Raw genomic sequence first — 12,432 nt, 5'->3', positions numbered from 1 at the left:
CCACTGAACTAAAGGATTACCATGAAAAAAAATGAAGACCACACAGTCAAAAACTGATGTAGCAACCATTTTCAAAGTGAATGACTTAACAGAGATACTGGGAACAGTTACTGACTCATTTATTACAAATGAGTAGAAAAGATGAAAACCAAAAATAGTATTTAAAAAGTCAATTGATTTGAAGTGAATGAAATGGAAAGTTCAGGTAAGACTGGGCTACACAGCACAGAGCAAAGACCAACTGTAAATCAACCAAGAAAAGATTATAAAAAAGTATTAAGAATCTGTCAACAAAGCATGCATGAACCAACTACCCTCTCTCCAAGAAGAGATTTGTAAAAAGCTCTAAGATTTTATCATCTGAAGTAAAATAACTTATGCACTGTCTCTCAGTATTTACCCAAACTCTTACCTACTTAAAATTCTCACCTGGAATTCAGCTGTTTTAGGATTACTTATGTGGACTGCCTTTGTTGCAGAGATGTCCAAACCAAGTTTATCAGCAATATCTTCTTGGGAGCACTAAGAAGCACATACAAAATAAAGAAAAAACAATGACTAAATTGAATATACAAAGTATTTAATGCTATAGTCAACTTATGGTCTTATAGCAATGTAGATTCTCTGTATAAAGAAGTTAAAGAACAAATGTATCAACTACTTCAGGGCCACAGCAGACACAATTTTACATTTACAGTTCTTTTACAAGGAGTTCTATCCATGATACAGAGGCAAAGGAAGTTTTCCACATGTTGACAATGGTCTAACTGTATCGGGGCCCTTCCTAAGCTAACTGCCCACTTACCGTGCCAGTCTAGGCTCTCATAATTAGCTACCCATTCCCTGAATCTTATCCTCTTCCTTACTTTTATGTAAGTGCCTTCCTTCCCCCAACCTACCTGCTACTATCCCCCAATGGAGTTCTACCTCTTCCATAAAAATATTCCTAGTAACTCCAACTTCTCTTTCCTTCCGTGGTGTCCCATGGCTTTGTTCTGATTACCATTATAATTTCTGCTAAGTACGTACTGACTTACGGTAGGATGGTAGGAATATGAGCAGAATTCAAGTGGCCTGAATTCTGCCCGATGTTCTTTCTACTTGGTCATTTAACTTCTGTCCTGTGTGCTTGATAAAGCTCTGAGCAATAAACTCTTAAACACTCACCCACCAAAAAGAGAAAGATGCTGGTCACACTTAGAAACCAGGATGATAGGCAAAAGTTATGAAAATAAAACTATTTGGTGCATTATGTCTAACAAATGAATTAACAAGATAATGCAAATAAAGTATCTGGTACAAACTAAGTGCTCAGAGAAATATTAACAATGATGATTAATAAACTACTAAGAACAACTATCACATTAGTGCTAACTGCTGCCAGATAGTTAAAAACTTAACATGAGGGGCGCCTGGGTGGCTCAGTTGGTTGAGCCTCCGACTTCAGCTCAGGTCAGATCTCACATTCGTGGGTTCGAGCCCCGCGTCTCAGGCTCTGTGCTGACAGCTCAGAGCCTGGAGCCTGCTTCCAGTTCTGTGTCTCCTTCTCTCTCTGCCCCTCCCCCTCTGATGTTCTGTCTCTCTCTGTATCAAAAATAAATTAAAAAAACATTAAAAAAATAAAAAGATTTTATTTAAAAAAAAAAAAAACTTAACATGAAAACTGATGTACCGTCAGGGTACTGAACTATTTCCAACATTAGGTGATGTTGCCTAATTGCACTATTTTACCAAATGGTATTCAAGAACGACTTGGGGAACACACACACATACACACACACACACACACACAACTGGGTTCAGATTTTATGTCAGTAACAGTTCTAATGATTCTTGCCATGCGCTCGGGAACGGTACTGAAGCCACATTCGGGCAGAGCAGAAAGGAGCCCCCTGAACCGCCCACACTGCAGAGGGGCGAACTGTGGCGGGCACACTGGGAATAACCGAATTTTCTCCACAGCGCAGAGGCGTCTCTATAACGAGATACGATGTGATGAATTAGGAAATGCAATGTAAACAATGCAGTCTACTCTCAAAAAGAGCCAGTACTGCATGTGTACAACAACACAGATCCACACAGCACCGCAGCTAGGTATCTGAGTGACCTGTACTGTATCATGACAATGGAGGACAAGGGACTGGGATTAGAAGCAGCTGAAATTCTTTCTTTTTAAAGTGTATTCATTTTTGAGAGAGAGAGAGAGTACACACACAAGCAGAGAGAGGCAGAGAGAGAGAGGGAGACACAGAATCCGAAGCAGGCTCCTGGCTCTGAGCTGTCAGCACAGAGCCCGACACAGGGCTCAAACCCGTGAACCGAAGTCAGATGATTAACCGAGTGAGACACCCAGGCGCCCCGAGAAGCAGTTTACATCAAGGTAACCTGTGGCAGTAGCTATTTTTTAAATATTTAAGTATTTTAAAAGTATTTTAACATTTAAATATTTTTTCAAGAATTTTAAATGTCAATGTGTTTATTTTAAAGTGGTAGAAAAATATAAGTAAACGAAGCTCATGATTTTTAAGAATATTCTCAGACTAAGACTAAAGTACATATTTAGCTTTAAAAGTGAGTTAATTTGGAGCACCTACGCGGCTCAGTCGGTTGGGCATCCGACTTTGGCTCAGGTCATGATCTCATGATTTGTGGGTTCTATCCCCGCATGGGACTCTGTGCTGACAGCTCCAAGCCTGGAACCTGCTTTGGATTCTGTCTCTCTATTTCTCTGATCCTCCCTTGTTCACGCTCTGTCTCTCTCAGTCTCTCAAAAATAAACGAACTTTTTTTTAATTTAAGAATAAGTAAATAAAAGTGAGTTCGTTTAGAATATCACTAGTATGTAGACATAATAAAATCATAATTAATAAGGTAACAATTATGCATGTTTGGAAAATCAAGGGCTAGGTTCTAGCCAAAGGTCTGTTTCTCTCGTGCAAGACGAGATAGAAGGCTCAGTGATACTATGCTTGGCTAATTACGTAATGAATACCTTTGACAACGAAATCCTCTGGGACACTGTGATTGCATCTCTGAAACTCTAGTGCCTCACTCCTCTTCCCCACGGTGGGGCGCGGGCCGCAGTGACTCGGGACAGCCGAGTGGACTGCTTCTGGCACTCCTGGTGGGCGGCTCCCTCCAGGCCTTGGGGGCACAGGCCGGGGCTGCACGAACCAGGACAAGTTACCTACATGACCTGCTGTGAGGACAGGGCACCTACTTGAGAGGGCCTCACAGAGACGGAACCCCAATCCCTAAGCCCCGGACGCAGGATAAACTCTCCCCACAGAGCGGCCACAGTCGGGCCGAGTGTGCGCCCCCGAGACCGACAGGGCTACATGGTCACAAAATCAGAACGCTCTACTCCTGCGAAAGGGCAGGGAGACACACACGCGCCAAAGTTTGAACAGCAGGTAGTTCTGGGGAGGAAAACAGAGTTGGAATCCGGCCGGCAACCAAAAGGGAAGTCATGGTCTCCTCTACATGGTCTGTACAGGCTGAATCCTTTCAAATCAATCCTATGCACTTCATGTTCAAAACGAAATACATGGGGCGCCGGGGGGCTCAGTTGGTTAAGCATCCAACTTCAGCTAAGGTCATAACATGGCAGTTTGCGAGTTCGAGCCCCACGTCGGGCTCTGTGCTGACAGCTCAGAACCTGAAGCCTGCTTCGTATTTTGTCCTCCCCACCCCCTCTCTGCCCCTCCCCCACTCATGCTCTCTCAAAAGTAAATGTTAAAAAAAATTAAAGAGGGGCGCCTGAATGGCTCAGTTGGCTAAGCCTCCGACTTTGGCTCAGGTCAGACCTCACATTCGTGGGTTCAAGCTGTGCTGACAGCTCAGAGCCTGGAGCCTGCTTCCGATTCTGTGTTTCCTTCGCTCTCTGCCCCTCCGCCCTCATGCTCTGTCTCTCTCGGTATCAAAAATAAATAAAACATTTAAAAAAATTTTTTTAATTAAAGATAAATAAAAAATAAAATAAAATAAAATGAATTTCTCAAGGCACCAGGGTGGCTCAGTCAGTTAAGCGTCTGACTTCGGCTCAGGTCATGATCTCAAGGTTCACAGACAGGTTCAAGCTCTATGTTGGGTCCTGACTGCTCAGAATCTGGAGCCTGCTTTGGATTCTGTGTGTGTCTCTCTCTCCTGCCCCACCCCCACTCATGCTCACTCTCAAAAATAAACATTTAAAAACTTAGAAAAACAAATTTAAAATCTAAATAAAGAATTAATGGGGGTGACTCAGTTGGTTATGCGTCTGACTTCAGCCCAGGTCATGATATCATGGTTCGTGGCTTCGAGCCCCACGTCAGGCTCTGTGCTGACAGCTCAGAGGCTGGAGCCTGCTTTGGATTCTGTGTCCCCCCCCCCCCCCGCCCCTCCCCTGCTCACACTTGGTCTCTCTCGCTCTCTTTTCTCTCTCTCTCAAAAATAAACATTAAAAATAAATAAATGAATAAATAAATGGCTAATGATCAGAGAAATGAAAACGCTGACCTAGAAGATCTGTCAGGTCCCTGCCCGTACAAACGCTCACCGAGGGGCCCCGGACGCTGGTGGTAACGTGACCCCCACTCCCGCCTTCTGTGCATAATGTACAACACTGAGAAGTCCGTGTCCGGAGCTGAGGGGAAAGGACGAGGCAGTTTGTTTTCGTTTGCTTGGGGTTTTGCCGACACCATTAAGCGGACGCTCACCTGAATACTCAAGAACCACAATGGAGGCACCACGTAAACGCTCGGCAAGAGAAGGGGGAACTATAAATGGCGTACATAGTTTATTCTTTTCAAATGGTCAATTTGGTTGGTGGGGGAAGGGGATTTCCTTCTATTTGGTAATAAAATTCATTTCCTGATTCAGGCCTTTTATGTCAGCTTTTCAACTCAAAGCAAATGTTGTGAACATGTTCAAAGACAAAAAAGTCTAATGTGTAACAGTCCACAAACCCTTAACCAGGGCGGCACCTAGTGGGCACCGACACAACCAAAGTAAGGCTACATCTTCTGACTACCTCAGTTTGGTTATAAAATTCATCGGGAATTCGACCCTCAACATTTCCATGTTAGTAAAAAATACACGGTTATCTGTCCTTTAAGACTTTTTTTGTCCTTTCAGGATCTTCAATGACTAAAACGAAAACATCTCTTCACTAGAAACTGTGTGATCTCAAGTGAAAAAAGTTTTCTGGAACCTGGAAACTTTAGTCTAGCTTTTATAAATCTGTGTAAGGAACCCTTGACTTCAGTACTTCAGGGATTCGATGCCAACAACCACGTACCAGAGCGAAGGTGAGCGCTTCGGTGAATCCGGCGGCTGCCATGTCATACCTCAGGAGCTCTGTGAGCTTATTAAGGGGAAACTGAAAAAAAGATATTTAACTTTACTTCACCTCCACAAACTTCCCTATCGATGAAAGGTTTAAACAAAACATGTCATTAAAAGGAAAACACCCTTCCATCCTAGTATCTATCGTTCGTACCCCACGTTAGCCCTGCCCCCCCCCACTACCTCCAAACTCCTACACAGATGCACAGACCCCCACTGGACCTCTCCCACACCACACTTCCGCCTTCAGGCCAGGCTGAGAAAATGAATATCCCAGTTAAAGATTCAAAAGGGCTCCAAGCTCGAAACCTGTCTTTCCTCAAGTACTAGTCATCACAAGTTTTCCACTTCCTCTAATCCACTGGGCATCTGTTTTGTATCCTCTCCATAGCAAATGCCTCTCAGAGCACAGCATGTCCAAGTACTGCTTAATTCCTATGTTCTGTTTCCCTCAAAACCTTCCCAGCATTCAATAACGAGCCTCCCACAATCGGGAGCATCTGTGTAAGGGTGCGATCTTACCTGATTGGCTATGGTGTACGTCTTCGGGAGGGCCAGCTGAATGTTGTTATACCCGTACGCAATGGCCGCGTCCTCCACGATATCACACGCGTGGATGATGTCGGCTCTGGTCGGAGGGATTTCGATCTCAATCTGATTCCCGTCGCCTATTACTTCTGACTTTAAATGCATCCTGGTTAGAAGCTTGGCAATATTTTCTGGAGTTTCTCTGAATTAGGAATGTACAATCCATAAACTTCACTGGATTACTTAAAACATGCTTATGTTTTATCTTAAAATACTCTATCCAAATATCACCTTTCTTTCTGAGTTCTGTTATACTAGATATTATAACAGGATTTATGATCACTTACTCTGAAAAGATACGAAAACCCTAAGCATTCTTTCAGGAAAAATTAAAGTCCTGTGGGTACTTCATTCTGAAATTCTCTCCAATAGTAAATAAATGTTTTCAAAGCATACCTGATTCCAACTTTCTTATTAATTAGATCAGCTCTCACTATCTCTTTTCGGTAAGCCAGCTCCTACAAAGAGAAAAAGTTTGAGAAGCTTAAGTCATTCCCCGCCAGCTACGGTATGACACTCAAATTTTACGTCATCGTGTTGTGGCAGTTCCGCTGTCCTCTCAAATAACCCATGTCCGAGCCAGACACTGAAAGTAAACATAATGCTTCATGAACATCCTGGAGGAATAAATCTGCTACATTACGTTCATAACTGAACATTCTACTTGCTAGACAACAGGAACTTCTCCGAAATATAAAATGTCATACATTTCTCTCTTAGATGGTCAATCACCAATCTCTACAATAAAACTCCGGCACATCATTTCTGAGATGCTTATAAATCCTAAAGAGTTTCAGTCTCCTCTCACGCAAGCAGGTGTATATGACCAGGAAAGAATTCAAGTATCACCGTGTACTGTCAAATATCACCATTAAGCTAAACCTAAGTGTTACAAAGAAACTCCCTTCTTACCGTTTATTCTGGTGGGGAAATGCGGCCAGGCCCCCCGGCAGTCCTAGCTATCATCAATCTGCTCTGGGAGAAGGCAGGGCTGGGCGCATCTCATAAATTGGTATTCACTCTTCAAACTGCACATCACTTTGCCATGTTAGGTAGGAATAAATATGTAGAAAACCCAGGCTTTTCAGGCTTTGCACACATGATCTATGAATGCTTATCACTAAATTACTCTCAAAAGTATAACTATCACTAGCAAAAAGGCTATGAATCTAAAAATCTGTTTGGAGTCACGTAAGGACAATGGGCCAGAGCTTTGACACTCAAAATGCAGCTCTCGGGCAGGCACCCAAGTGTCTCTAGAAATGCAGACTCACAGGCCCTGTTGCTGGCAGCAGTGACAATCAGCCTACTGAATCTGGACCTGAGTGCTATCAAGATCCTCAGCTGATGTGACTGCACATTAGAATTTAAAAGTACAAAACCAATCGTTAAGGACTGCCACAGAAACAAACCTTCACTGAGTAGTTAATATGAACTGAAAAGTGTAAGACATTTTTAAGATAATAAGCTTAACCCTCACAACAAATACTATTAGGTTTCTTATCTGTGAAATGAGAATAGTAAATTTTGGATGAATAACTATTCCCCGACCACAACAGTAGCAAGCTGCCGAGCCCCTGTGGTGCTGTATTCCCAGTGCTTACAAAAACGCTCACCAGAGAATATGCACTTGGCACACAGTTAATGAGTCAATGTGTAAAAGTAACACATGAGCAAACAAATGAACTGGCGAGTCCAGGCAGCCTGACTCCAAAGCTCACACCATTAGCCGTCCGTCTCTCTCACTGCCCACCCCTTCTCCCTTCAGACCCTCTTATTCCAGATCCCATTCTTTTACAGGAAATGAAAGACGACGAGGGAAGAACTTTCCAAGTGTTTAAAAATACACGCTAATCCTTATGAGAAAGAATCCGTTCCTCAGAAGGTCATTCTCTTTCTGGGAGGACAGTCTGAGAGCTGTTTTAATCTACATTTATATGGAAATAAATTAAGAAATGACAACACTGATACAGTACATGTGTTGAGAAATCCCATCATTTCAAATTTATGAAAGCTCTTTATGATGCAAACAATTTCAAGGAAATTAGCTACATGAGAAAAGAGAACCAAATTTTAACATAGCTTGCTCTTCCCCAAAGTACGTACTTCACTTTTATTAATACCTGACAATTTTTCATAGTAAAAAGAAAAAAAAGCTTCTCAACTTAGACATCGCTTTAAAACAGACTAAAAAGCTATCTCTGGCTAATCCTGACGACTACTGTGGTAAATCATATAAATGGCCACATTCTTCCCATCTCTGCTGCATCCATGGCCTCACAATGTGACGCTTCAGGCCCCACACTGGGAAATGAGTCTATTTCACCCGTCCTTGAATCCAGCAAAACGACTGGCTTAGGCCAACAGGACGCCATGCTTGAAAATACAAGCACTGGACTTGCTCTCTGGCTGCCGGGAATCCTGCAACCGCCACCGTGTAAAGGCGGCCAAGCTACCCTGTTGGATGTGACACCTGACCTGGGCACTCCAAGGCTAAGCAGACTGAGAGAGGCCACCGAAGGCCATCCAGCTGCTGGCCTACCAAGCAGCTGATGACGCGGAGCAAGCCTGGCAGCGGCTAGTCAAGCCAGCTCAGGCCGGAGGAACACCCCAGCTGAGCAAGAGAATCATGATTCTATTGTTCATGGTCATGAACAAATCTTCGTTGTTTTAAGTCACTAAGTCTTGAAATATCAGTTCATTATATAACAAAAGCAACAGCCACTAAAAAAAATATATCTTAAAACTGATATTGCCCACAATTTCAATGTTTTCTATAGTTATACGTTTATTTTGAATTATTATCAATAGTCTAGAATAAAATATGATGCTCAGCTGCTCATGTTTTCAGGAAGGGGGAGGTTGTAATCTTAGCAGGTTTCATCTACTATAAAAGCTATTTAAAAAGCAGACCCTAGTCTAGGCTATGATCTACTTCTTAAGTGACAGAGGAATCGTCCTGAAAAATCCAAAGGAAAAAAGCTTAAAGAATGGCCTCACTGAATCATAACCACAATGAAATGACTAATGCAGCCATGTGTTGGAACGGCCATCTTTTTTATTTATAAAACCATCTTAGGGGAAGAAAAAACCCAGTCAGTTAAGAATGTTGGTTTAGATTTTTTTTTTTTTAACTAAGATCCTACGTCTGGACAAAAATCATGCTTATTCCTTAGTCCTGCTAATACATTTGGGATTTTTAGTCATAGTGATGGCCTTCAGTGACTGTGAACTCAAGTGTGAACGGACTGACTAGGTCTGGAGGGCTGAGTAATCTTAAAATTACACAGTTAACGTGTTAAGAGGAGAATAAACCAGAGAGACTATGGCCATATAATGTGGTAAGATAACGGAGACGGTACCTAAGGCCAGACTATCATGAAGCTCCACCACTCACCAGTAAGAGGCAAGGTCTCCATCTCCACCTGGGAAAAGGCACAGTAACAGCACCCACCTTCTCAGGCTCAATGTGAGGATTAAATCATGTAACGCACACAGCATATGCCTGGCATATGGGTGGATGGACGGACATCCAATGAGCACTCTAGAACTATTATTATTACTAGCATTATCAAGTCCACTTTTTAAATACTTACTGGAAAGGTATATGATTTTCCATTAGGGAAAACTACTTCAGCGGCTTCAACCCTTAAAAAGAAAGCCAGAAATAAAATACTTTTTAAAAAAGGTAATAAATTCTAGAAATGAAGTGTTTGGTAAACACGTGTCCCACTTGGTCTGTAACAGGAGCCTCAATACAATCTATTCCTGTTCCAACACCACCATCCGGGCTACTCCTCCCGCACTCACCACCGCCCCGCTGTCCCGCTCCTGCGGCTCCCGGCTCTCCTTGGGCAGCACACAGCACATCCCTGACGTTTACTTCCTGGTGCTGCAAAGCAGGTTTCCTCTACGGACTCCCCGCCAACACGGAAGTACACATTCCAGCTTTCACTGGGGTGGCGTGCTACACCATGAAAGCTGCCCACACAACCACTCACAGGCGCATCAGTTCAAAAATCTGATGCTACTGGGGCACCTGGTTAAGCGTCTGACTTCGGCTCAGGTCACGATCTCACGTATGTGGGTTCGAGCCCCGCATCGGGCTCTGTGCTGACAGCTCAGAGCCTGGAGCCTGCTTTAGATTCTGTGTCTCCCCCTCTCTCTACCCCCGCCCCCGCTCATACTCTGTTTCTGTCTCAAAAATAAACATTAAAAAAAATATTTTTTAACTGACACGACCACACAATTCTAGTCATGTGCTCTACAGTAACAGCTATTCTGTATTATAGTTAACACTCGAAGAAACAATGAAGCTGATACACAGCAAGGGCCATTTAAATGTTTTTCAATTAGACAACAGGCTGTGGGGAAAAAATACAGTAATCTTGCTGATACACATGGGACAGATCCTTTGCTCTTAAACCTGCTTCCCTACTTGTTTAGCTGTTGTCTGTCCCTCCATGTTCACATCCTCAAAGCCAAGATCCTTAAACACAGCTTAAATCCCACTGCCTCCGCTAGGTCGGCCCAGGCGCCTCAGCTAGCAATCTCCTGCCCTTACAGCCAGAGCATCACTGAAACTTATTTTAAAGTACTTGTCCCTTTTTTCTCTATACAGTTATGTATAGATCTTAGCCCCCCAAAGAGAGGCTATGTTACAGTCACAAGGGCCACACTTTTCACCTTTACATTTGGCACAAGGCCTCCCTGCTCTGCCTGCAGAACAACAGGCTGTCAGTAAAGATGTCAAATGAACTTACGTAAACGGATTCTCACAATATTCACTGAACATGGTGACAATAACATCAAGAACTATTTTGGCCTGCAAAAAAGAAAAGAAAAGAAAAAGAAAAAAAGACAAATATTGTAATCTACAAATATATTCTCTCTCTACTTGGATACTCGGATGGAAGTAAAAACTTAATTTAGTCCTCAAACATCTAAAAATGAGACTTTATATATACATTCTTAAAAAAAAAAAAAAGGAGTCGAATATAAAGTTGTGGGCTAAAGCAGGCCGAGCCTTAACTTCAGGTGGTCTGCATTTATGTGGTTCCCTGAGAGTTAACAACCCATGACTGAAACAAATCATTTACCTCCCCCAGCCCTCCCCGCTGGGTTCACCAAGTTTCGAGAAAGACAAACGGCTCACTCGGGGCGGGGGTCAACCTTATCAATCTCCTAGATCTCCGCAGCTCAACCGCCTACTAGCGACCTGACTGTGGGCGAGCTCCTTGCCATCTTTGTACTTTAGCATCCTCATCTGTTAAATGCAGATAACAGAAGTTCCTATAGTCTCATTTAGTTATTATAAAGATTACACGTATTAATATATGAGCAATGCCTGGCACACTGTAAGGTCCATACAGATTTCTTAACGTTTTTAATTGAAAAAAATATTCTTAGAAAAATATACAGTAACCTTACTAGGATATAGGCTTTGCTTTTACACTGTTGAAATGTAAGATTGAGGAAAGCTATCTAAAGGTCTGTTAATGTATACATTTTTTTTTAAAAACTGTAAATAACATAAGCTATATTAGTCTAGTATTTCTGAAGACAAATATGGCCCATAAAAGTTATAAATCAAGTACATTACAGCGGTGTCCAATCCTATAAGATGCAGGGGATGCCATTTATCTGCCCTATTTCTACAGGCCAGCCTTCTCCTGCCATTATCTTTCTCAGTTTGTTTAACTGCAACCTCACCTTACCCTTACTTAACCTGTGTGAAGGAATCGGGGGTTGGAGGGGGATTCATAACAGCCAATCTACGTAGTTACTAAAATGACTGAACTAATACCCTACATACTCTGGACATCATCTTGTGCACAGGCCCTCTGTCAACTTGCTACACGACACTTCTTTATAGCCAGTTCATTTCTAAAAACTTATTACCAGGTACACACAGGCACCAAATTACTCAGCATTTAAATTAAGCCAACGACAACAAACAATTTATGCGACACTTTATTCTATTTCTCAACTTTACAGTTACGTAGATGGCTAATTCTCCCCCTAGAATGAGTTCCTTCAAGTCAAGAAACCTGTAACTCATTAAATTCACAGCACTGGAAAGAAAGGAGGTGCTCCTTAAAGATTTGTTGATTAAGTGAACACACCATTACCAAAGGACAGAATATCTGTATTTCCTTGTTTTTCTCAATTGCTGAAATATGTTCCCACCCACGAAATAAACACTTTAAAGCGCAGCCATATAGCCCTGGCCCGAAATGAAATCTGTCCCATCTGACAGTATAAGAATGGAATCAGTTTCATTTACCTTAGTAAAGTCAGTTCCCGTGCATTCAATAAATACATTTCTAGTATTTACGGTTATTTTGGAATGATTTCCTGCAACAAACACAAGATAACAAAACAATCAGTAGCAGAAATACAGGTGCACTAAAAAGGTCTTCACAAGAGGAATGACATCTTTATTTAGGACACGATATAAGCTGATATCTCTGAGGTAAGGTGAAAATGCAACCGTTACTTTAAGCTCCTACTGCAAGC

General features: G+C 42.3%; 1 protein-coding gene across 1 annotated transcript in view; it reads right to left on the bottom strand.

Moving 5' to 3' along the window:
• Positions 1-12,432, bottom strand: part of FARSB (phenylalanyl-tRNA synthetase subunit beta) — a 66,269-nt gene that overhangs the window by 34,875 nt on the left and 18,962 nt on the right. The window contains exons 8-14 of the mRNA XM_029933705.1: positions 12,200-12,270; positions 10,677-10,738; positions 9,510-9,561; positions 6,310-6,371; positions 5,848-6,055; positions 5,279-5,359; positions 430-522 (exon numbers count right to left, since the gene is read on the bottom strand). Coding sequence (XP_029789565.1) covers positions 430-522; positions 5,279-5,359; positions 5,848-6,055; positions 6,310-6,371; positions 9,510-9,561; positions 10,677-10,738; positions 12,200-12,270 — 629 coding nt within the window. The remainder of the gene's footprint in view (positions 1-429; positions 523-5,278; positions 5,360-5,847; positions 6,056-6,309; positions 6,372-9,509; positions 9,562-10,676; positions 10,739-12,199; positions 12,271-12,432) is intronic.

The sequence above is a fragment of the Suricata suricatta genome, chromosome 3 (assembly GCF_006229205.1).
Source record: "Suricata suricatta isolate VVHF042 chromosome 3, meerkat_22Aug2017_6uvM2_HiC, whole genome shotgun sequence".
NCBI classification, from domain to species: Eukaryota; Metazoa; Chordata; class Mammalia; order Carnivora; family Herpestidae; genus Suricata; species Suricata suricatta.
This window is presented reverse-complemented; position numbering and strand designations above follow the sequence as displayed.